Raw genomic sequence first — 26,712 nt, forward strand, 5'->3', positions numbered from 1 at the left:
AGAATCTTCTACACTAAAGGGATTCTAAGAAGCTTTTCACAAGTCCGCATGGTATTTAGATTTCGTAACGGACAGAAATGGAACTAGTAATAACCACAACATGAACACTTCTTTTTTTCCTTCCTTCCTTCCTTCTCTGTTGACGAGCCTCTTCATAATTGCTCTAAAAAAATTCATACTCTTTTGGTGCTCTCTATATATTTTGTAAGACAACTTCAATCAGAGTGAGTAGTCTGTGCTAAGAAAACAATCACATTACAGTTATGATCCAGTTATTTTTGCTTCAGTCTTGGAAAACTTATCTGTAAAAATTAGTATAAGTTACTTAGAAAAAAATCTAAGATTAGGAATGTTGTGACAAGCCAAATTTTGGATGTCTGTATTATATTCGTTGTAGAGCTTGCTGTATTCAATCAAAAATCTGATTCCCCTCTGCCAAAAGTAGGGTTTGTCTTTGCTAAAAATTCTTTAGTCTCTGAAGGTACTACATTATTCATTAGCTTTAAGTTATTTAAAAGAACACAAGTTACAACAAAAACTGTCAATGTTTATGTTTCAGACAGATCACCTGCTTTTGAACATGCTTGATTTATCAAAAAAGTTATCACTGGTATGAAACACCTTTGGTAACAGCAACTACGTGACAGACAGCCACAGATACAGAAATCTTATGTCTTTCTTTTTCTATTTCTAGCACTGTTACGGCAAGGAATTTAATCTGCCCATGTCTCAGTTTACCTCTCTGTAAAACAGGCTCGGTACTGTTTCCTATTCTCCCAAAGCTGCGGGAAGCTTGCTGTACTCCAGACTCAGAAGCCATTTCTTTCCTGCTGGAAGAGCTGTCCCATGGGCCAGACCCTTGGGCTTGATGAAATCAATGAGAACTTTACCCCCAATTTCAGCAACTGCAGGATCGCCCTTCAAGCACAATGCAACAGAAACAACAGCAAACTCAAAGCAATGCTCACCACTGTAACTGTGCTAACAGGTGCAATATATCTAAAACGTATCTCAGAAGATGAACTCTTTTTTTGCTTTTCTTTTTTTTTTTTCTTCTTCTTCTTCTATTCTCCTCTTTAAATGAATGCCATAGGTGCTCTTTCGGAAACTCCGTTCTCCCTCTGGAGGGGACAGATTTATCTGCTTTGAAAGAATCCTACGAAGATCAAATCCGATGCCACAAAAGGCACGATTTCTAAAAGTACTTCAACTACTCCAGTGGTGCAAGTCAATAAAGGAGTAATGAAAAAAAGGCATAAATAAGGAATACTGAAAAATCCACCCTCCAACGCTCTAAATACATTATTAGTTCATGTTTCTTGCATCTGAGCTGGCTGAAGCCCCAGTAAATAGGCAAACTTAAAGAAATACCAAAACTACAAAAAGAAAGTCAAAGAGATATTAATATCTATAAAGACAGAGAGAACTTGAGCAACAGAAATGCCAAGGAGCTGGCAGATGACATGAAGGTGCAGGAAAAGCTGCATACAAATACTAAAGGCCCTATCCCACAGACCTTAAGCAGAAAAAAAGGAGGTAAATCAAACTCTCACGGTAATATATGCTAAGTTTTCATTGCACAAATGTACACAAAATACACAAGCAAACACATACGTTAAAGATATTAGGCAAGAAAAGCTATCTGAACCAAATACCTGTCAAACTGCCAAGATTATACTATTTTTCACGTACATTTTGTCCTCAACAATTATGTCGAGTTCATCTTCAAGAATGACAGACACTTGTGCAGTCAATCTTGTAACATAAATCTGAAAATGTAATATTTCATGCTATTCCACTGCATGCCGAAGCTGAAACGGACATTTCCTCCTAAAAGGTCCTCAGATTCTGGTACTGAAGGCATACATATCCTAAGAAACAGGCTCCGCATAGGCGATTCTGAGGGACATACAGTTTTGTAAAAGAAATATAATGTTCATTCAATGATAACGGCAGCAGGTACAAACTCAGGCCTAGGTACATCAGCAGACAATGTGTTAAACATGCTGAAGTCTGAAACACTATCAGTCGAGTTCTGGCAAACTGTAGCTAGATGGTATTTCACCAACTGTATGAAAGTATCTGTAACGTAGTATTACATCAGCTCAAATCAGTGGCAACGCTCCTACCAGGTTCAAGGGAGCCCGTTTTCATTTCAGGGTTCATGAAATTATCTACTGGACTCCAATCAAAACACGAAGGCTTCTCTGCAATATGACTACAGCACATTAACAACATTAAAGACCTCTCAGGAAAAAGAATTTGTTAAATAGACTAACGTGACTTTATAATGTGGGTTACTGACCTCGGTCTACACTCCGTGGGTTTCTGTATGTCACCAAATGGAGACTGTGCCAATGTGCTTGTGCATGCATATTTAACAATTACAGTCCTTGCGTTGCACAGCATTCGATGCTCTCATCACCGAGGATAATTTTCTATGCTGTTCACATTTGTGTAATTTCATAATTTTCCTCAGCATAATAGCATACCTTTATGAAAGCTGAGGAAGCTTATATAAGCTGCTACCATGCAAACCCCTCCATATCATGAAAATTCCACATGAAAATCACCTGATGGACATTTACAAACTATTCATGCTATATTTAATTTAAAATACCTTTCCATTCTCGAGAATATACTTGTCCATTACTGGAACGGGGGCAGGATAGTACGTTGATGTATTTGCTTCCTCACTGAAGGTCTTCTGTACCTCAGGTTCAGGCTCAATTGATTCTGGTTTTACTTTTTCAAGCTCAATGGCAGGTCCTAGACAGTTAAGAAAAGAGAGCTGTCTGCCATCCCAGAGAACATGGAATCAATCACTTCATCATCCATGGTTAGCATAAAATAACACAACAGTCATGTTCATTTTAAAGTCAGAAAGAGTATAAACCAAAATCTACCTCTGAACATCAATAAATAAAAGCAGGATAAGTAACTCTGCTTTATAAACATTAAAATTTTTGATTTTAATTTAAATGTTTAATTTTATTCTTAAAGCATACGGACAATTACAGAGACGGGTACGATTGCTTCAATGCACACTACGGAAATTATGTTAAAATGACACTGAAATTATAAACAAAAGTAACCATAGTAAATCTTCACATAAGAATTACTATATAGTTGCAGGAAACCTGCATAAATTACTGGGATAATTATATAAATTCTCCATATAGAATTAAAAATTTTATAGAAATTTGAAATCTCTTTAGATGTAACAGAGGTATATTAAAAACAGCAAGGATCTACAGAAACGCTATAAAGGAAACAGACTTACGCTACTTATGCTAAAGTATCATGCATTGAAAGAGTATCCAAGGTTAAGAAAAAACACATAAATTAGAATTTTGATTGTCCGATCCATCCAACACGCGGATTTTTATTTTTAATGTGATCAACAAAAATTAAGCACAGATTAAACAACAGAGTACTACTAAGCATATGTTTAAGGCTTCAAGGGAGGATAATTATTTTGTCAGTCACCAGCTTTTCCCAATCAAATTTATAAAGTGTTCCTAAAAAGGCAGAACAACAAAACAAAATAATTTGTGAACTGTATTTCATTATTCCAGCCATTGCAGCAGTTACATCAGAAGTCTAGGAACAGGCTATGACCCTGAGCCTATCATGGATGGCTGTTTCTAGGCTCACAAGAATCTCCAGCAGTCACCGAAGTTCCACGCAGGGACGGTGGTTCGTTAACACTGCAAAGTTGCCAGCTGAGACCCGGGACACCACGGTCATCAGCCCCTTCCAAGAACTACAAGGATAAACTCACCCACCTGTAAGAACTACATTGTACCAGGCTGGAGCTGAGTGCCCTGCAGCACTCGGTAGCCCAACCCTGACATCTCCAACAAACGACAATTCAATGATCAGGTCACTGTCAGGGTTCATCAACCCTCCTCAGTGTTTGTACGCACAGACCAAGCCCTCCATTGATCTAACCCTGCGAGTCAAGCTGGCACCAGAGCTCACGAATCTTTAACAGTTCCTGTACCTGGAACAAGTCAAGCATTCATTCCTTCTCCTTTGTGAAGCTTGTTTTACAGATTATTATACAGTGATATCAGCATTTCCTCCATTGTCAGCGTTTGACATTTATCCTATAACTTATTCTACACCTACGTAGCTAGCTAAATATTCTCAGCTGACTGCCACTTGGCACTCAGCAACAACTACAAGTTGTCTTGGCAACTCATATAACCCCACCCTCAAGTGCCACCAACAGAGTGCCTTAAGACTCATATGCAACGCAAGCATGGCACAAATAGAGAAAGCAGAAAAAACATATCATTTGTGATATCATTTCACAGTAATCCTAATAAGCACCTCTACTATCATGCATACACAATGGGACAGCCAAGACAAACTAAGCTTTTTAAACTCGAGACTGCTAAACTGATTCAGGTTGGGGGAAAAACCTGGATTCATTAAACCACCTGAAGCCTGCACGCATCTTGGTGGGGGTACACCTGACAAGGAGATGCAGTGACCTAATTGCCAGTGTGAACTTAAGAAGTGAACTTTTAGCTGTTATAAGAACCCATTCTCCAATAAAATGCTATTTTGAGATTTCTTACACTTTGAAAGTCACACCTAAGTAAAACCACCTTCTTCCTAGAAGGGAACCTTTATCTGAGTTTAAATGCTTTTACTAGTCTTTTACTGTTTTGTTTATAGTAATATATTGACACAGATGGGATTTGGTTTCTGGGAGTTCCCTCAAGAAAAACAGCTGATCAAAGTCCACAATAACCATAGCTCTATGCAGGTCAGAAAAACCTCTAGTGCAATTCATGCTTGACTCGCTTGCTTGCTTAGAAGTCACCAACAGAAACTTTAAAATGTCTTCTTTTAATTCTACTAATTTTTTCTTCCTGAACAGAAATCTAAGCAGTCTTTGCAGCTACTTTCACCACCTACTAAAGACTGTATTTCTCAGCCTGGCATGTTGTGAATCAGGCATGCAACCCACATGATTCCTCCACTGCTAATGGGAGTTGCGTGTCCGTAACGATGAGAGCTGTGTGCCAAGCACCATACTGTAAGAGTTTCCCCTCTCTGTAGCTCTCATGCTCCGCATCTTATTTTAAAGATGACGAACAGGACATACAAACGTATATGCCACTATCTAAATGCTTAACAACGATAGTACTTACGTTATAAGGATCATAAAAAAAATAAAGACAATTCTTCGGAATGCAAAAAGAAAACATGTTTTATTGCAAAAATCTTTCTCCTTCTGACTGTAAAGTTTCCACAATAACTGAGAGGCCAGCAACTTCATATGCAGGATGAAGAGCTAGGAGGCTTCCCTTCATCACCTCTTTTTCTCGAAAATACATCTTAGCCTACACACTACTCAAAAATTAGTAAATAAGCCAAAATAAATTAACTGATAAAGTGGTCAATATACATTTGCAAGCAGCAAGCTGTTTTCCACATGGTCTACCAAAATTTGAATGAAAACAGGAGTCTGAGAAGTGGTAATATTGTATATATGTTACTTCTTGTACAGGTACTTGATAGAAATCTTGGATGACTTCTACATCAAAAAGTCAAACAAAACTAGAAAAGGTGACTAAGAGTAATTCCTTACACGTGGTAAGACACAAATACCACTTCTCCCTATCCTGGTGTCAATCCCAAGACACTGTAAACTGGATCACTGAAATTAAACTGGGATTAAAAATAACCACTTGGGGGGCTGTGTGTGTGCGTGTTAATGAACGAACACAAATGAACGAAGGTGGATATACTGACTCTACAACAACACTAGTTCTTAGCAATGCAACATGAAAACGTGGTATTTATCAGGGACCAAACACCATCCAAACATTATCCCTGATACAACTTCACTACTTCTGGCCATACACAACCATAACAAACTGCACAGATCTTACCCTGGAGACAACTACTTTTGAAAAAGTTATCAAAATGCTTATCTTTTGCAATCCAAGGACTATTTAAAATTAACCCTACAGGGAAGAGTCAGTGATTTAATTCTCTAAAAATCACCTTACTGTCCACTGATAAAACCAGGGCAAATTAGCAAGCATGTTTTCAGATACAACAGAACAAAGATAAACTGCAAAGACCTACAATCCCAGGGCTTCCTGATACCAAAGTAGGCAAGGAAAAAGAGGCTTTGGCTGCACACATTCTTCCAGGAGCTCAGATGAGAGATACCATAACTTCTTCCATGACAGTCATCATGTTCCCCCACTGCTTTGGTCCCTAGAGCCCTGGTCAATTGCCTGCCTCCTCCAGGAGGGGACCTGTTGAGCAACAGCATACCCAAATCATACAAAAGCTTCAGTATATCCCCATGGATCAGTACTGATTTCACTGCTGTCATTTGCCGTATCCGCTTTCAAGGCTCTTTTAAAACAAAGAGCAATTCGGTGTCATCATGTGGAAGGTGGAAGATGAGGAACCTCACTCTTCCCACAAGAGTGGCTCAAGTTTAGTAGCAGAGACGAAGGCCTAGGTCTAAAGCAGAATACATTGACTTCTGGCTGCTCATTGAAATCAACATATTGATGGGAAATTAGCAGACTGAATACTTGACTGAATGTTAGCTTGAGAGGCTGTTCTACATCTGATCTGCGAGTTTAAAATGGCAACAGGCACACGTTTCCCACAGCTGCAATTCATCAGCACAAAACAGCTGTCATCTCATGCAAAGAAATCACAAGTCTCTAAGGTGAAACAGAAATGCAATTAGTTTGCATTAAGTCCAGCCTGCTAGAAATGCAATGTAACACAAATTACATGTAATTTGAAGCTCTAGGTTTACGAGATCGCTGAAACAAGATGAATTCAGGATGTAATCTATTCTCTGAACAATTTTCACAGATTATTCACATATCCAAACATACCTCATTTAGAAGCTAGAAAAGTAAAGACAACTAAAGAAGTCTTTACACATCTATTTCTTGATTAAAAGTAGCACTTTTTCATACTGTCATCAGACTCCCTAATTTATAAATTGCTGAAGAGGTCTCCCCTTCCAGTAATTCACTAATTTTGTACTCATCTTTTTAGAATCTGCTCAATTCTCTACCGTGAATGAGGCTGCAAGGAAAACCAAGAGTAATCAGTGGTTAATACACTGAGTCTTAGAAAACGCAAACCCTGTGAAGGACACAGCCCGTAGGGCCAAATTCAAATACCTTTGTCATCCACAAAATGTTCCATACAAGTAATAACAACAAGGGAATTTTTGGAAGTTAACTGTAATTAATATTTGTCCAAGTACGTGATTAATTTAGAAGAACTCATCTTCAGTGTAATTGAGATTTATTTTCAGTGGTAAAGCAGGTGCCAAACTAATACAACGGAAATTCAAGCCCAGTATTTAAAGAAGATTCAGCATTTTTTTTCAAAGAGGTTTCAGGTTTTGTTTCTTTTTTCTTTTTTTTTTCTTTTCCTCCCAAGCTTTCTTGATCCGGCTCAAGTAAAAAAGTGCATCCCTTCTTTCTTAAAGTGAAAGAAATGAGACAGAATTCAGAAGCTGTCTTCATTTCATTGCTGGTCTCACCACTCAAACTGCTGTCAAGTCTACTAACTAAATTGGTATTTTACGCTGTTCAGCCCCATTGCTTACTAACATCTGGCTGGTGCTCCATTCACATAAATTCCAGCTAACTACTTGCAGATGAAGAAACATCTTTCCATCCAAGGAAAATTTTAGAAAGCTCAGTGGAATCTACTGCGCACCGCATCGCGTTTTCCAGACTGCGGAAACCTTGCCTATTTAGCTTTATTTAAAAAGTTAACTAGAACGTTTATAATAAGTAATGACATTGCAATTAAGCACAGTGTAACAATGACGAGCATTCACAATCAAACACCCAGTTTAGATCGTCAGATGCTACTTCAAGAACCTGGCTCCAAACTTGCGGGCACACCTTAACACATGCTGCTGCACAGGCACATGCGCCCTCGGGTTCAGGTCTGCACGTGAATGTAACTCGGACCCACATGCAAGTTGCATGCACTCGTTCAAGTCAAGTAGAAGAGCCAATATCCAATTTACATGCAAGAATTTCCAGATACACAAAGGCAGACATAAAAACCAGCATGCTAAGTTTGGATGCACAAATTTCAACCAAGTTTCAGTCACCAAGCAAATCTTCAACATAGCAATACCACATTCTAATAGCAAATAAATATAAATTAATAAAATAGTCGAAGGTATTCCAAGATTACCATCTCCAATGAAAAGGATGAACTTTTTATTTGTTTTTTGTTTTTTTTTCCCATTTATTCCAACATAATGGTTAAATAATTGTAAACCAAAACGAATCAGCAATTGACTCAAGATATTTGAAATTTAAATCCAAATTACACAAACCTGCATTTTGTAACAAGTATTGATAAACGGGACACTAATATAAAAAGTTTTTTCATTATTCTTTAACAATCCATTATTTTCCAAATAGCATGGCTGTTTAAAGCCACTGCTAAGAAGTTCAGGAATATATCACATTCTAATGAGCTACTAATGGGAAGAGGGGGCAGAAAACGGAAGGCAACACAGTCACTTACATAACAATAAGCAAAATCCCTAACTGAAAAGAATGAAATAGTTTTAGCCCAAATATGCACTCCACTGCCTTTTCTATCTTCTTTTTTTTTTTTTCTTCAAACTGGAACATATTGGTATATTTTGCAGATGATGCTTTATTATATTTTTCAGCATATACTGGAAGGTCAGAGACGCTTTAAAATACAGCTGCTTAAAATGGAACTCCGATTCAGCCCCACCAGCACAAAGACCTCTACTATCATTAAAGAAAAACCCAGACGTACATAGCATACAAATTCGACACATATTGTACAGCCACAGCAGAAAACCCTTTTAACATTCCATGTCCAGTTTAACAACCACTGCTATTCTTCAAATACGTTTCCGCTACTATTGATCACACTTGCAAAATTCATTAAAACTAGTCCCATTTAAGTCCAGCACTTACCACTACCTAGTCTTAGAAGCAGTACATCCTGGAGTCTCCTGTTCAAGTCTCTGAGCTCTTTCATTTCTGACACGAGTGCCCCATACTCCTTCAGCTTCTTTGCCTGTTGCACAAGCTGTCTCCGCGTTCTCTCGAGCTCCTGTTGAATGTGTCTCATTTCCTCTTGTTGCTGTTGGTAACTCCTCAGCAATTCTTCATATAAAATCCGAGGAACTACAGCATCGTCCATGTTGTTCATGCCTTCCGAAGTCTCCATAAAAGCCTCCTCAGGGCTGGAAGTACTACTGAGACTCATCCCATTCTGTTTTTCAAGCCGAGCAACAACTGCTTCAATGCTTTTGTGTGTACCTTCACTTTGTTTTCTCCCATCTTGTCTCTGCATGTTACAATAAAAAAAACAAATAAATTAGGCAAGCAGCAAGATGTAATACAAATTAAAATTCTACAGACTTGGGAACTGTTAACATTCCTGTTTTCCAAAAACAGCAAGACAAAGTGTGCCTGCAGAAATGTTTTGCCTAACAGATTCTTGTGGTTATATATCATAACTATCACGTACACGTAATTCGGCTAAATGCACATACAAACTTCTGAGGCAGCTAAAGGCCTTTTTTCTGCATTTGTGCAACACTTGCAAGCCGAGTGTATATAGGTCACTTGATTCCTCACACAAAGATAATTTATTTTTTAAAAAATTTGGATCTGAATCTCTTTTCCTTCAAAGTTTACCCCTAACATTTAGATTTCCGACAGCAACTGATTTTCTGATAACTAAGAGAAATAATCAACTATGTGCTGTGTTTGTCACCTGTAAGGACATCAGAGATGAAAGCGGCAGACCATACAGAGCTGCTTTGTGAACAGAGGGCTTGTCCTTCCCACACTTTGAGAGACAAAACCTTCTCTGACTATTCCTCTAGCACGTTCACCCAACTGCCTGTTGCTCGTGACTGAGTTCACACTACCAGCAAACATTGAAAGGGAATTGAAAACACCGAAGTTGGAGACAGAATGTATCGTCCAGCCTTATATCCCTCATCAATTGATTCCTTCTGTATCAGTACTGCATTGCAGAGGCTTCATGTCCTTTGAACCCTCAGCAGAATTTACCTTGTCATCTGCACAAACCCTAAAAATCAAAGCACACATATTTTCTGGGGCCTGCATAGCAGTATTAAAATGTGACAGTATGGGCAAAAAGTCACTAAGTTTTATTGGCCAAATTTAGAAAAAGCATTTGAACTTCCAAGCAACTGCAAGGAAAGCAAATGTAGCGCATAGGTTAGAGACAAGAAGCTGACACTATCAATTCCCACACCACAATATCCATGCGTAATGTGGCAGAAAATTAGATTATTTGATGTTACGCCTGCTCCATGTATGTTCAAAACAACAAAAAAAATAAAACCAAACCAAAACAAACCAAACTGCTGGCCCACCATAAAGAAATGTACTAGTATCATTCCTGCAGCTGCAAAACACATGAAGCCACAGAGCAGTATTTTATTCTGAAGGTTAGCAGACTTCTAAAGAAATCATTTGATATCAAAAAATAAATACATTTACATAGTGGGTTTCTGGCATCTGGACCTAAAACGACAACTGGCAGTTATAATGGAGGGATGTAGTCCTGTTCATTTGTCTTCTCATCCACTGCTGTAGTTGGGAAGCCTCAGAGCACCCCTTCCAATTCCAAACTAGTAGCACACAATAGGTCACAAGTGCCACCGAGAACAGCTGCTTGACATTCATATAACTGGTGACTTTTAAAGCGTTCTGGGCCGAAGTGGAAGAGCATTGTTCCAAAAATCTCAAATGGAAAGTAAACTGTGCAGACAATATAAATAGGAAACTGTTCGATTGCACATAAACCAGGTTTTGAAAACCCGTTCCCCACCCCCACACAAAATTTGACCCAATTTCACCAAACACAGTGTTTCAAGGGGATCAAAAGCAGGCCTGGAATTCTTAAGCTATGACATCTGTATATGCCCCAAGCACTTCCAAAAAAAAAAAAAAAAAAAAAAAAGGAAAGATGAGAAATAAAAAAAAAAGAAAAAAAAAAAAAGGAAAGACTTCAGTACCTTACTGTGTCTAAGCTCCACATCTTCTTCCCCATAATCTGTAACCTCCCCAGCTTCTTCTACGTGATTGAGAGAGAGTTTGGGGATTTTAATTTTCTTCTGCATCACACTGTTCTCAAGGTCAGTTTTGTCCTCTAAAATGTATATTAAAGATAAAATTTTGTTACATTAATCAGTGTTCTTACTTCCAAATACTACATGACTTAGGCAGCACCAGTTAAAAAAAATAAAACCAAAACAAACCAAAAAAAGCCTCTCATGCTTCAATCCCCTCATAATACTATGATCAAATTAATCCATGGTGTAACTCAACTGATGCACACTGACAATTCTGCAGTTTCAACAGAGGATCAACCCGGCCAAACACAAGAATAAATATTGTAAAATGCCAAGCTAAATTCGTGTGAGTGATCAAAAGTGTCAAGGAGTAGCTTGTGCCATCACAAAAATAAGAGTTAAAGATGCTGTAAATAAAACAACTTCCTAAAAAAACATCTGTATTGCTTTAAATTACGCTTACCAACAGTATTTTCATATTCATAACCTGTTGCTGCGGTTCAAACTCTGCTTAGGTTTAAACTGAAAATGAACTTGGTAGTTCATCCTATACTCTAACCACCACCCATCAGCAGGACAGATCTATGTGCACGCACAGCAGATTCTGCTGTTCTGCGAAGCGCAGGAGGGCTGGAAACGGGGATGCTGCAGGACGGGTTGAAAGGGCATTACAGAAAAGTTGCATATGGACCAAATCTGTAACAAAATCACTATATGATCCCTATTTCATTAGTTAATGGTACTATTCCTTTTCCTTTAGATACACAAAGCCAATAAATGCTTACATTAATATTTGAATTTCGCAAAAAAAAAGAAGTATTTTCAAGTCTGAAACATTCCAACATATCTCAAAATTCAGTATTTCAAAAAATTATTCTGAAAATGAGTTTGAAATATTTTAATGTTCCTGAAAAGGCGAAGAGGGGACAGGGTAGCAAGAGCATAGCCTCCCGAACCGTGCCTGTGATCTGTAAAATTCCTGCAAAGCCAACAAGGTCTTAAAAGATTGACAAGCTTGGCTACCTGTTCAAGACACTGACAAGGAAAAATGCATTTAAATTCTGAAGTGTTGTATTTGTACATTGAAAGCTTATGAGTAAGAAAACATTTTGAGTCCTCTTATCCACCTGCAAACTGTATTTCACAAAGCGTCCCATGAATATTTTCGAAAGTGCCAACGAGGATGGCATTTGTGAGTGCCTAGTTGCATTGACTTTTGCTTTCTCAAATTAGCATCTCTCCACAGGACCTCAAAATGGTTAGTGTTGACAGTGTAGAAGAGGGAAACAAAGGTAAATCACTGTTTAATGAGGAGCAAGGCATTCATTAGAAATGAATTACACAGATGAATGCAATTCATTTTGTTACAGATAGAAATGGATCTCTGGTAGGCAAATGGTGATATTACAGCCCAAGGCTATGTAAAGAGAACAGGCACAAAACATGCAGAATAAGACATTAGACAACCTGAAATGAAATGCAGATGGTAGCAATAAATACTAAGACAGATGCAAAAAGAAACAGATAAACAACAGAAAACAGCTAGGCTTATTTTAGATCATTCTCCATTCCCCAGAGCATCACGGATGCTTATCCCAGTAAAACAAAAAGACAATCCAACTGTTTCAGTTTTGAAAAATAAACCCCTACGTTTTCATTTATCTGGAAAATGTAGGTTCATCAGAAAAGTGAGATAACCCAATTCTACTGTCAGAGAGCAGAGAACAAAATAAGAGAGCTGCTCTTAGAAAAAAAAAATACACATTTACAGACAAAAGGACAGACTGATGGGTATTGGTATCTTCTTGGAAGGACAGAAATGTAAGAATAAATAAATCCATATTGAATGAAAAAACAAAACAAAACAAAACAACACAACCATTTCTGTGACTCTGTATTTTGGGGTATCCAGTAGATTGAGGAATCCTCTGCTAAAATATATTCTCACAATTCCTTAGAGGAAGAGCAGCACACGCAGACCGCAGGGCCAGCTTCTCTAGGCTGCTCTGCCCATTCATCTTCCACAGAACGTGCAGATGAACTCCTCCTACATTTGAAGAATGCAGATCAGTTTCTATGCTCCAAAGTAACCCTTGGCCTCACAACACGATGGACTAAATCCAATTACTTCACATGGTTCAAAAAATTATCTGCTGACAACAAGCTGAGGTCACCAGTAGCCAGAATCCCATGCAAACTGGAAACGGACACTAGCCATCCTTCCCATGGCCAGGGAAAAACAAGTCTTGAAACACTCATGGAAAAGGGTAAGTGCATGTGCAAACTATGGAAGACAGCAAATACTTTCCAACAAATAAAATAACATTAAAATAAAAACAATTTGGAAGAACAGAAATATTTATCTTTTGATTTTGGCTTTTTATTTTAAAGTCAATGTGTAAAGGTTAAGAACACATTTTATGCACTGAAGAACAGAAATGAAAAACAAAAAAACAACTTAGTTTGGGGTCAAAGAAAACAACACAAATCATCTGAATTCTTTATTCTCTCCAATCCCCTCTCAATTTCTCAGCTTGCCTATGAAATTTATGTTTGCGAAACTTCACTGGTGGACTGAAGGTGAACGTTTGTTTATATACCTCCTTGCAAATGCTGAGCTTGTACATTGTTGGAGAGCAACTATCAACACGGTTCACTTTCACGTTCGGCAAATCTTTTTGTCTGAATTTTTGATTTTACTGCTTATTCTGTAATGAACCAGTAAGTTAAAGAAAGGAAGTCTTTTCTCCCCACACAAAATTTGAAGGAACAACTGTGAAAATTACTTTTATATAAATTAAAGTTCAGGAATTTTTAATTTAGTCAATGAGCAAATTGACTGCCTTCCAACAGCAATACATATAATATTTTTCTTACATATGCTCTGGTCTTTGTAGGCCTATTTATACCTAGCACAATTTGTCCAGTGTGTTGGATATGAAAAGGCCTTTTTTTTTAAAAAAAAAAAGAACATTTCTAATCTCTGTTGTCTTCTGCATTAGCTGCAGATAGAGCCAGAAAAATCTCAATCTGAATTTGAGGCTAATGCTGGAGTACTGGCTCGTGTTCTGTAAATATTAATGGAATTTGGGAAGGGGTGGGAGAGAGAGAGAGGAGACCAGGGGGAGGAGTAGGAGAAACATGGACGTGCATTTAGAGCAGTCCTTAGGACTCTCCGTCTGTTGTTATGTGAGCCTACAAAAGAAGAATCCAGCAAAAGGCAAAACACGCACGATTTTGAGCCAGAAGAAAACCAGGATACGAAGCAAACAGCTAGACAAGCTGCAATTCAGTGCCTGAAGCTACTGGACAGGCTGAGAGAGAGAAGGGCAGCCCCAGAAACGTTGTAGCTCAAAGCATCGTTTTGTAATGACCCGAAACATTTGTTTGAACTTTGTCTCTAGACATTTAAATCTTGCTTCCAGTTAAAAATCATACCCTTCCTGAGGTGGCCATGAACACATTGTCACAAAGTTGTGTCTATTGTTTCTCCTTTATGTGCAGTAAGTGGTTCCGCGATACCCGCTACTGGGAACCAGCACTAACACACCTAATTAGGCACTTGTAACAAAATATGCAGAGCAGAGGCAGGATGCAAGAACGGACGGCATTGATTCTGTTCTTTAAAAAGGGACATTCTGGAAGACACAGGTAAATTTGGAAAAATTGCTTTTGTGCACAGTAGCCATAATGCCAGACAGAGAGCACGGTATTCTGTGATTTGATATACAGAATAAAGCATGCTGGAATAACTGTACTCCAGGAAAAGGTCAGACTTGGAGAGATCTTGCCAGTCAACCCCACAAGGTACTGAAGCACGGGGCTCTTGAGCACACGATAGCACCTCTCCCCACGCAGCCACCTACCAAAGCTGTTCGGGTAGTAAGAAGAAAGTGAACTGCTGAGAAATTTCAGAGCGGCTGGGAAGACGTTTGGCCTCAGCAGTGCTGAAAGAAAGAAAAGCCAAAAAAGCAATCCTGCATTAGAGAACCCATATCAACTAGCAAAGGATAAACTGTTCCTGGAATGTTTTCTTCAGTCAGGGCTTCGTTTCAGTGTCAGGATGGGTGGATCCAGGCCAAAACATAACAGCTTTAAGTCTAGAGGGGCAGGGAACCGAGGCAGACAAAGTGACTTTAACAGGGCAGGAAGCGAGTTCGTGAAATTAAAGTAGAAATAAGTTAGTGCTCCAAAATGAAAACCCTATTGTGGGATGTAGAATAAAACTATAGAAATCTCAAAGTCTTTTCAAAACATTCCTTACTTTCTAATTTAGAAGGACGGACTGAACAGAGTAATTACTTCAGAAAACAGTTCAAATGCTGATTTTTTTTTTTCCAACCTTTGGAGTAAAAGCTGGAAAAATAGAGGAAGAGAGCTCTGCACTCCAAATGGATGAGGGATGGCAGGTCTGGGATCAGTCCAAATAAGGGGCTTGGCAATGCTATAAATCTCACAGTAATAAAACGAAAGAACCTTGAGCAAAATTCGTCCTTCGTCTAAGCCCTCAAAAAAATTCCACCCCTTGTGAAAAATGATATACTGACAGACGAAAAAATTTACCATCATCCTTCCCATTTCCAGGCATATACCCAACACATATGGGCAACACCTGTACAAAACTCCCCCCACACTGCTGCACTGAAGTGCTTCACTACTGGGTTAGCCAGGTTGCTTCTACCGAGCAGGTAACGTCACCTGCCTCAGCAGCCTGTATGTTGCTTACACTTCATGAAGCAAAAGACACTCGAGAACCACAGCAAAAAAAACCCACAACCAAAGGTATACTTGGTGCTGCAAAACAAATCCACACACCGAGCACCACAAGGCACGGATTCCTAAGTGCCACTTAAACATAAATAAACAATAATCAATATTGCTGTGACTGAGAAGGAAAACAGCATGATAGTACAAAGAACAACAACAACAAAAAAGCCAGGTAGTTTACTTGAAACTGGAAAAAAAGAATAATAAATTACTTTCTAATTTAATGCATACGTTAAAGAAAGACTTTAACAGGAAGAATAGAAGAGATTTCAGAAAACGTAACGATCCTGCAGGCTGAGGAGATATTCAGGATACAGAGGAAGAAACTCTTGTGTCACATAAAACATCTCTCAGCCAGTAGCACACGAGAGTAAGACCACCACCTAAGAAGAAGAAATTCAGAATGACAGTAACAGACAACATCAGATAACAGACAGCAGCATAAATGCAAAATCTACTTGAAGAGGACAGGTGCCACCAAACTTGATGCAACTGAGGGGAGGTGTGTGCAAAAGAGGAGTCAACTAGGGGCTGGCACCATCAATTCAGGATTTGGATAATATTTATGATATTGTTTTCCATTTTTTTTTGCAAACTAGAGGAGGGCTTTGTAGGAAGGCTAGAGAAAAAGAGATTACAGAAATAAGCATAGGGTACAGTGAAAACACTACATGAAGTGTATTTAGTTGGACAGAAAGGTGAAGCTGGGTGTAAGCAACAAAGCGAATGAAGCGTAAGAGACAGGAGGACTTCGGGTTGGGAATGACAGAAAAGATGATTTTAGAGTGAGGGGCGGGAATCAAGAGAAATGGACCAAAGTATGTTGAGCCATCTTAAATGTAAGCTGAAAAAGATTTCTGTGTAAGGAGATCCGGAAGGGAAGATGATTATTAATAAATACAAGTGAGAAAAGTTAGGAATAAAAAGGTAGAGCTGAGAGTTGCCATCATCTGGACTAGTATCACTCTCAAAAATTTAAGAAAATAAATAGTCCTGCAGCACTTCCCCAGAAAGAGAAAATGACAATGACACACAAACAAGTGCCTAGAAGAATGTCTTCAGAGCAAAAAGAAGAGTGAGCAAAGAAGTCAGGGGAGAACAACATATCAAGTAAGGCTGTGACAGGCAGGGCCAATAAGCACGTGAAGGTGAAGATGAGCTACTGAGGAACTGGCCAAAAAGGTTGTTAAATCTTGTGAAGGGAATTTCAATTAAGAGTAAAGAATAGCAAACAGAGTGAAAATAATTCTTAATCAAGTTGGGAAAAAGCAAGATAGAAAGGTCTTAAACTACCACTTGACAGGTTTAGAGATGATAGGTAGGAAGGACAATGTGCCAGAGGCCTGAATCAAGACCGGACCATAGAGAAGAGGCCACATCTGCTCTGTACAAATGCACTAAAGAAGGAAGAGAAAGATTAAGGAGCCAAACTCATAGATTTCATAGATTTTCTAGGTTGGAAAAGACCTTAGAGATCATCCAGTCCAACCGTCCCTAATCTCCCATTAAGCCATATCCCTAAGTAGTTCATCCACCCTTTTCTTAAACACATCCAGGGATGGGGACTCAATCACCTCCCTGGGCAGCCTATCCTACAAAAGGAGGAAAGATTATATAAACAACTTCTACCTCTAAGTTCCGTCTGAAATCCTACATCAAGACGGGCTCTCCCTCATTAATATTCCATACAACGATACAAGTAAATTCATGAAACATGGACCTGCTGCTGCTCTCACAAAAACAAATCTACCATGCCAGCTACCGAAGTAACAAATGCTGAAATCTGAATGCACACTCTTTCCTCTAGTGGAACAACACAGATATTCAGTTTAATATTGCTAGGAATGACAGTTATTGATGTGGACCCCCATTTGTAGTCAAACTTCTAATGTACATGAAGACATTCACATATTTTGTGACATGCTCCTTCTGCATGCGCTCATTTATCAGCGGATTGTTCAGATTCACTGAGTGTTAGACCAGATGTAAGTCAGACTTGTGCTGCAAGAAAAACTCAAATATATCTTCTTTCCTAATTTCCATTATCAATACGAAATCTATTTCTTAATTCAAAAGTTAATACAAAGTCTCTGCAAAAATAATTAACCAAAAGCAACACGATTCAAAACTAAAGCTCTGCTAGAAATAATTATTATTCTTTGTCAGCAAAACTCTCTCTTCCATTTAACTTTAAGTGGTATTAGAAGAGTGTTTGTCTGCAGTAGAAACTGACGGAGTTGGAAGATCAAGTACAGACAAGACATTACACTGAGAAACAGGAAATCATGCTCTTTACAAGACTGAGGACAGTTTTAATCCTGGATCCAATATTTACTTAAATATTGACCTTGAATGACTCAACCTTTCCATCCTACTGTCCCCATCTACCCCACTGAAGTGTTGTGCAGATTTGTTAATATTTGTACAATACTCTGAACATGTCAAACACAAAGGATTACAGCTATTATGGAACAACCCTCTTAATCCTTTCTGAAACAAATACAATATTACCATTAGATTAAAAAGAAAAAACCCTGAAAACAAGTGGGATATTAAAATGCTGTCCTTTGAATCTTTCATCTGTACATACATATGAAACTCAACTATGGGATTTACTTTTCAAAAGTTTGAACATGATAAATATTTTACAAAAAACTACTTATAATAAAAGCTATTTCTTTCTTTATAAGTTCAAAAGTTCATTTAAAGAGACCATCAATCTCAATGACAGCTACAATTTGTCAATCTGGCTGCCCTGACCAGTCCGTCTGCATCATACTGTAAAATTATATTGGGACCAAGCCCTGAGTATGATTTCACGATCACAAAGGCCACAAAGCCACAGAGATATTGCCTACCTGCTACTCAGCAGATAAAGCAGCAGCCTACAGGGAACACTCCAGGAAGCTTCCACAACTATCTCTGCCCAAAGAACGAGCTTGCTACAGAAATAGTGGGCAGATTGATGCATTTTTTTAGTTCACATACAAAAATTACAATGTGGTTCAGCCTCTACTATTTTTAAAGGGTTTCTCTAAAAAAAGCAAATAATTGACTGACTGGTACTTAGGCAATCCACTGGGAAAGAAAATGTTTTACTGTTAAATTATGAAAACAAAAACATTACCTTACATTTTTTCCCCTTCTCGCTCCCCTGCAAATTTTAGCATATTTTAATTAGTAAGTGTTAGTTACCATAGCTACCATAACCATACTATCTTTGAAGTCAATTTTATTTAAATCCTGAAATACATGCTCATACTGTATCGTAGTTAAGCTTATACAGCATTTACAAGCATAACTGGTGCTATGTGGTGCAATGTGTGTACTAAGACGAGGAGAAGTATCAACAATGTAGGTTATATGTATGTCTTTATGTCATAAAAATAAGTAAGTGAGCAACTTCTGACTATTAGGATAAAGTGAAAAGCAAATACGACTTAGGAACAAGCAGGTCAGTTGAGAAGGGTTTAACCAAAAAAAGATATTTCTTTCCAGAAAAGAAGCACAGTGATACAATAAAAGAGAAGACTAAATATAAGGGTAAAATCTTCTTGCACAGATAATTCCCGGCTTTTTCAAACCTTTTTACTGGTATTTTATCCTGCTGATGACGTACAACCATCACCACTATCGTAAGGGTTACTCCAAGCTACTACTTACCAGCTACAGTTTTAAAAGTTCCAAAATTTTTTTGCTGCTGCTATTTAAGATTTGCACGAATGTGCCACATTAAGACTTCAATGCTCACCAAACAGAAATGACACAAAAAAACCACAAAAATTGTGCCTTTGTATAAGCCCTTCATATCTCAGATATGCACCTACAGGAGAATTTAGAAGGGAAGAACCCACCTTTCATTTTAAAAGAGTTAAAAATAAAGCAGACCTAGATCAAACACAAAATGAGTGTGAAATTTAGCTTTAAATATTGTTTATGAATGTCCTGGTTTTGACTAGGACAGTTAGTTTTTAACAGCGGAAGAGCTCTGTGCTTCGATTTCAGTTTAGGATTTGCTATGAGAAGAACGTTAGTAGCCCACTGATGTTACAGTTGGTGCTGAGACATCATGGACTTTTCAGCTTCCCGTGTTTTTGCCAGTGTGCAGGGACACAACAGGCTGGGAGAGAGCATGTTTGGGACATAGGACCCACAACTCCTAACTTATGATTTGAACTTAGGGTTGAGGGACAAATTGGCCAATGGAGTATTCCATCTCATGCAACATCATGCCCAGTATATAGATGACGGCTGACTGGTTAAGAAGCGTTCCTGCTCTTCCGAGGGCTCTCTCTCTCTCGGACTCTTGGAGTGCTATCTCCTTCTTTATCTTTTTGGGTCTCTCGCTTGTCCCGGGTCATGGTGTCAGGACTTATCTGTTTCAGGATCACTTGCCAGGATGGGACAGGTGTCAGTCACCAGGTGGTGAGCAATTACACTGTGCATCACTTGTTTGTATAGATTATTATCATTATACATATAGTCATATATTATCATTATTACTTTTAATGTTATTGTTAAATTGTTTTTATCTCAACCCACAAGTCTTCTTCCTTTTTCCCCTTTAATTCTGTTCCCCATTCCCCGGGTGTGGGGGAGGGTGAGTGAGTGGCTGTGTGGCATTTAGTTCCAGGCTGGGCTAAACCAGGACAATGAGTACTGCCACACTTGTATTCAGGACCACATTAAGAGCGTGATGTAGTTACTCTGTTACACAAAATGGTTTGGTGAACCTCTGCATACAGCCAGATCTTTCACCTGGTGAAAAGGTAACACAGCAGTAGCATGCCAGTTAAGTATCTGACAAAGTAGGCCATGCACCTCAAACTTCACAGAAGAGAGTTTAAAAATAAAATAAAATAATCATATTTCGAACAAGGTTACTTCAGCTCTGCCTAACCTGCTGGGTTTACTTTCTCTCAATGACTGCAGAGGGCCATTCCCATGGCAAGACCAGATGCACGGTCAGGAAGAGCTGGACTTGCTGCTCAAGGGCAGCAACTCACAAGCTCATCCACAGGTACTCCAGAACTATACCAGGAAAAAAGAATACAAATCAAACAAACTAAAGAGAGTCTGTGAGGAACCACTACTGCTACTAGAAGGTTTCCTACAACCTCCTCCTGGCACTTCTTTGCTCAGGCAACGCTTGTGATCACCCAAGAAGCAGCTGCAAGTGTTTCGATTTTTTTTCCTGATGCCATTTCTCCCCAGGTCCCTGTCACACACCATACAAGTTACATGTCATGATGGAAGACAGACCTAGAGCTTTCTAGGAACAAAGAGCTAGCAAATGCTGTCCCTACCACAATACTTCATTGAGTCTACAGACCGCCCTGGGAAAGGGAACGTGACGTGCGCTATGTTTGAACATGGGAAAGAGCACGGGTACACTGGCCACAGCTAGGACCTGCTCTACATACTCTGACTCCTGCCTGAAGAGCGCAAGAAGGAAAAATGCACAAAGCAGCAAAGCACGAGACTACAGAAATACCAACAAAAGCTTTACGTGATTGTTACACATCAAGACCACTTCCCGACCTAAATTTTCGACATTCTTGATACAATCCAAGATTTCATCTTGTAAATTTTCACTTATTCCAACACTTGACAAAAGGGTCTTTCCTCCATTAGCTATCCATAGCACAGAAGTCTGTTTCGTTGTCTTAGTGTGTATCAACCCTCAACCTTACTCAAAACTCAGTCCTAGAATCATTTAATTCAAAATTGTTCTGGGAACAGAGCTTTTACATCCTTTTGAAATACACAGAAAATTATCTCACCATGAGCTGTAAAGGCTTTTAAAGATTAAAAAAACCTACATAACCTATATTAATAAGAAGTGGAGCGTAGCATTTTATAAAGAAGAAGAAGAAGAATATGGATGCAATACGTCTGCTGTGGCAGCTAGGGAATTGCCGTGAGAACCTGATGGAGATGTGTTTATTTTGATTGTGTGGGTGGGAAACCTCGAGGAGAGCAGCTAGGGAGAACAATTATTTACTGCAGTCAGGAAAGTGCCTCCAACTAGAAGACAGTCATTATTAACTTGTTAACAAACATAGCCCGAAGTAGTGAACTTTAAAAAGTCCCTGAACCTCAGTTCGTTCCACCTCATACTCATCACTTTGCAAACCATGAACAGGCTCCAGCAGGGTCACCTAAGGATCGTGCTAGCTCCTATAAGGTGCACGTGCTTATAGACAAAATTCTGCTAGTGACTATATCGGAAAAGAGTGAAAAAGTTGCAAGTAGCACACACATTTCCAGAAGAGAGACCGGAAAGACAGCTTTCCAGCATTTTGAGGAAAGGATACAAAAGAAGGAAAAAGGAAGGTTGTGGATGATGAGAAAGACAGACACAAACTCTTCCTGAAAAGCTGTCTACTATTTTTGTATTCTCAACAAGACAAATCGTTAACATGTCACCTCAAAAAGCTGCTATATAGTGAAACTCTAGTCTGTTGAGCTGTATTTTCCATTCAAGAGGTAAAAAAAAATGATTCCTTTATTACTACACAATATCAGTCACCTGTTATGACACAAAACATTCTTTTTAATATGCCTTCTATGGCTCAAAGGTCTACAACTGTCTAAGTCAGGGGTTCTTTTGAAGAAGTCAAAGGTTCCCAGACCAACATACACCACCACTATCAGCAGTTCCCAACTACACGCAGACACAAGAAAAGCGTACAGCTGCTCAGAGTTCACCTACCACTCTGCTGTAATACTACTACATATCACTGCTTACTGAAGTGTTTAAAAGACAACAGTATTTATCTCCTCAACACACCAGGTCTATCATTATTACTTGATGTTCTGAGCACGCCCAAAACACTTCCTTCTTTTTTTCCCTTTTAAAATTTGTGATACCTTTACAGCAGTGCTCTCTCCTCTGCAGCAACAATAATACTCCTCACAAGTGTGCAGGCTTCCAACCATCCAACCGCGCCACAAAGGATCAAAGCATTGCTTCTCTCAAGAGCAAGCCTCTCTCAAATGAGGACAATCGTTTCCTGAGCTCTTTACACAACCAACGCTCCAATAAAACTTTGTACTATGGGCACGGACATGTATTTATCCCTGTGCGAACTCCTGCTTCACAAGGCTAAAAGTGTGAAAAGTATCTAAATTTCTTTAAACAAAATAGGAGAAGAAAACTCTTTTCAAAAGAAAAAATTGTGATGCTAATATGGGTCTTTTATCTGTGTTCTTCCTCTACTCCTTCCTGGTTTTTAGGTCGCTAGAAAGGCAAACCAAGTGGATCTGTTTCTCAGACTATGATTAACACCCACTGCACGGACACCGTTTGATCATGAAAATATATATAAATAGGCACGACTTTGCTTACTTGAGCAGTCTTCTTAAATCAGTGTACAAAAACTGGGAACCATTCAAACTGTAGAATAATACTGTGCAGGCTCAAAAAAACGACTTTTCCCTTCTTATTCCTTTTTGTTGTTTGTTTTTTTAATTTAATATCTTTACCATGTTGGTCCTGAAGCGTGTTCCTAATGGGGAATCCTTGGACCGAAGCAGTAAATCCTTAAAGTCACTGATGTACTAACTTGTGCAGGCAAGGGTAACTTCCAAAACTTCAAAGTCAACTTACTATGTATATTTTTATATATAAAACCAACTTTATACATGTTATTTACATTACTACTAAGGTAGGTTGGAATCCTTTAGAATGAAAAGTCCTATACTAGTATGCAAAACATTACTGCAGACTTGTAAAATTATTTTTTAAACTAAACAAGCAGTCTGCATAACATCAGACTTGTAATGTTTGCCACAAAAAGTTGTCATAATCTGTAAAAATACAGTTGGTCATTGTAAACTGAAAGTTGTGCTAAGATGTCTTCACGTAGCACCAACTTTTCTCCCGAAGATTTTAACCACCATAAAAACAAACATCCAAATTAAAACTCTGGAGAGGAAGAAGTGACAACTTTAAAAGTAAGCAAACATACGTTGTATACAAATGATTAATTCAATTGTGGTATTTTTACATGGTGCAGGGTGGAAAGAAGAACAGAAGTAAGGATTCATTTGGTGTTCAGGTGAGAAGCTTCCCAAGCATGCAAATCACAGATCTAGTCAGATATATTGAGATGTGACAGATGTAATAAAGATGGCTGTGTGCTTCTTTGTGTACCTGGCTCAGCAGGAGAATTTCCTGTAGAAATTAAAATCTCTGGGGAGCAATTAGTGCAAATCACTAAGACAGGTAACAAGTCTTGCTCTCTGGAGGAAACAGCATATATTGGTTTGTTCTGGTTCAAGAGAGATGAAACAAAGGGAAACTGTACAGAAGAGCACTTCTCAGGTACATACAGACTCTGCCTGGAACAAGGGAACTGACAAAGTAGGTGTGCTTTCTGCTGGAAAACTGAGGCAACCTGGTAGGCTCAAAATGTGAGCAAAACGCCTATTAATATTTGTCTGAAACACTTCAGTTATGTTGGGATGAACATGAGGAACAGACAGGGTACTGCTGCTGCAGTTCCCCAGTGAGAAAGGGGAAGGTGAAGTCCAACTGGGATGTCTTTGAGAAGAGGCCAAGCAAACCCTGAAAGCTGGCAGCGCCGTCTTCCATGGATGTGACGGGTAGCTTGCAAGAAGTACTTCATATACCAGTTCTACTCTGCTGTAGACAGGACTGACAAAACACTGGCTGGCATAGGACAACAAAAACACAATAGGAGAATCCACTCCTCTGGTAGGATATCTTATTAGTTCTCCTGAACTCCTGGAGTTGTGAATATTCAGAAATTGGAAGAGCTTTACAGGGAAGCAACATACCCGTTTGTCTGTTTCTTGTTCTTTCCAAGTATCCATTTATGGCCACTACTGGAAACTGGATAATGGTAAACATCCCTCTCTGAGTCAAGGACTAAATGGACCAGGCTGAACTGGTTTAGGAACTATTATTTTCAAAAACAAAAATAAAATTTAAAAAGTTACTCTGTTTAGAGACCAAAACTCAGCATTGCCTTCTCGGAACTCGAGAGCAGCAGCACAGTTTTTAAGCCCATTACATATCTGGGGACATAGGCGCAACCAGTATTTCTCCCCAAGTGGAAAAGTCAGAATCAGAACCCAATGTCCTCTCTGCTACCCAGACTGATGTTTCAAATGGTCATCGCTGTCTTTCAGCAGCCGATAGGGCAAGGCCACTTGCTCCAAAACACACCAAACTTCCTTTCTATGTCAACTCTGACTATGGCAGCATGCTTTCTGTGGCTGCAAAGAAACTATACAAAATCTTCAAGGCAACATGCTGCCAAAAAGTCATCATTTGAGGGGACACATAGCAGAATTACTATGTCACAAGGGCCGAACTCACTTAAATGGCCAAAATACAGGTTTCTGTCTTAATATACGCTTTAATTGGTCCTGTTAGCTGGAGAGACATTCGTAAATTAAGCATGAAAAGAAACAAATGTAGCAAAACCAGGCTTAATGAGCGCGGTATCTAAGGGTCTGGCTACACTGTTGCCTTCTAATTTGTGAAGTCACTTAGAAACTAACAAAGTGGATATAAACCAGGACCCTTCTAATTTGGCAACGTGCTGCTCAACTGCAAAGGTACATAAACGGCTCTATAAATACAGCGCGTATGAAAACCTTAACTTTTTTTTTTTTTCCCCCCAAGTTTCTGATTTCATCCCCGCCGCCGTGTACACGGCGGCGGGGGATGAAATCAGAAACTTGGGGGGAAAAAAAACAAAAACAAACCTCCGCCGCGCCCAAGAGTTCACGCAGGAGCGCGGCGCTGCCCGGCTGGGCCCCCCCGCCCCGCAGGATCCCCCCCCATCCCCGCCACCGCGCCCCACCCGAGCCCGGGGCCGCCCGGGCCCCGCCGTGCCGCGGGAAGCGGCGGGAGAAGCCCCCCCCTCCACCCCCAGGATCTCCGTCCCCCCCGCCCGCCATGTGCCGCCCGGGCTCTGAGCATGTGTCGGCGCGATGCCGCCCCCTCCCCTCCCCCTCTCGCCTTCCCTCCCCCACCTCAGCGGGGAGGGGGCGGCATTTGGGGCTTCCCCGGGCCCGCCTCCCCCCCCCTCCTTCCCCCGCGGCCCGGCCCGGCCCGCCCTCACCTGCCAGCGCCAGGATCTGGGCCTTGTGGAGCAGCAAGCGGTCGCCCCACTCGCCGGGGCTCTCGTCGTCCTCCTCCGCCTCCTCGGGGTTGCGGTACACCGTGTAGACCTTCTGGTTGTCGAAGTCGAGCTGGGACGTGGGGCTGAAGTCCTGCACGCAGGAGACGGGCAGCGCGTAGCAGACGTTGTCCTCCAGGAACCGCACAAAGGCGTACATGGTGCGGCGGGAGGGAGGGAAGGCGGGCGGGCGGGGCGGCCGCGCCGGTCCCGCGCTCCCCGCGCTGTTATTGTTCCTCAAAATCCGCCTCTGCGCTCGGCTGAGCTCGCCTGGCCGCGCCGCCAGCCGGGCGGCCGCCAGCCCCGGGCAGGCGCGAGCAATCCAACGCGGAGCGACGCGAGTCGGGCTGCCGAGCGGCGAGGGGCGGGAGGCGGCGGCCCACGCGAGGAGCAGCCCCCGCCGCAGCCCCGCGCGCGGGGCCCGCGCGGGAACACCCCTTCCGGCGGCCCCGGGCGCCGCCCGGCCCCTCCGCGGGGCGCCGCCCGCAGGCCCGGGCCTGCCCCGGCTCCCCGGGAGCGGCCTCGCACCTCCGGCGCGGAGGGTGCTGGCGCGGGCGGGCGGCCGCCTCCGTGCGAGCGGCTTTCGAGGGCACGGCCGGGCGGGGCGTCGGCTCGTACTCGCCAGGCACCGGTGTCGGCGGGACAGCTCCCGCCCCC

At 40.5% G+C, this 26,712-nt stretch overlaps 2 protein-coding genes across 4 annotated transcripts in view; both read right to left on the reverse strand.

Moving 5' to 3' along the window:
• Positions 1 to 26,237, reverse strand: part of BEND5 (BEN domain containing 5) — a 32,488-nt gene extending 6,251 nt beyond the window's left edge. Inside the window, exons 1-4 of one of the 3 annotated variants that reach the window (XM_086617124.1) lie at positions 25,999 to 26,237; positions 11,075 to 11,208; positions 8,997 to 9,366; positions 2,621 to 2,769 (exon numbers count right to left, since the gene is read on the reverse strand). In XM_086617124.1, the coding sequence (XP_086473250.1) occupies positions 2,621 to 2,769; positions 8,997 to 9,366; positions 11,075 to 11,208; positions 25,999 to 26,215 (870 nt within the window). In that variant the 5' untranslated portion in view covers positions 26,216 to 26,237. Of the gene's footprint in view, positions 1 to 2,620; positions 2,770 to 8,990; positions 9,367 to 11,074; positions 11,209 to 25,998 lie in introns of all 3 variants that reach the window. The other 2 variants (XM_086617123.1, XM_086617125.1) reach the window with 2 other exon arrangements.
• Positions 1 to 26,712, reverse strand: part of AGBL4 (AGBL carboxypeptidase 4) — a 941,572-nt gene that overhangs the window by 357,730 nt on the left and 557,130 nt on the right. The window lies entirely within an intron of this gene.

Source organism: Tauraco erythrolophus, chromosome 10, assembly GCF_009769465.1.
Source record: "Tauraco erythrolophus isolate bTauEry1 chromosome 10, bTauEry1.pri, whole genome shotgun sequence".
Taxonomy (NCBI): domain Eukaryota; kingdom Metazoa; phylum Chordata; class Aves; order Musophagiformes; family Musophagidae; genus Tauraco; species Tauraco erythrolophus.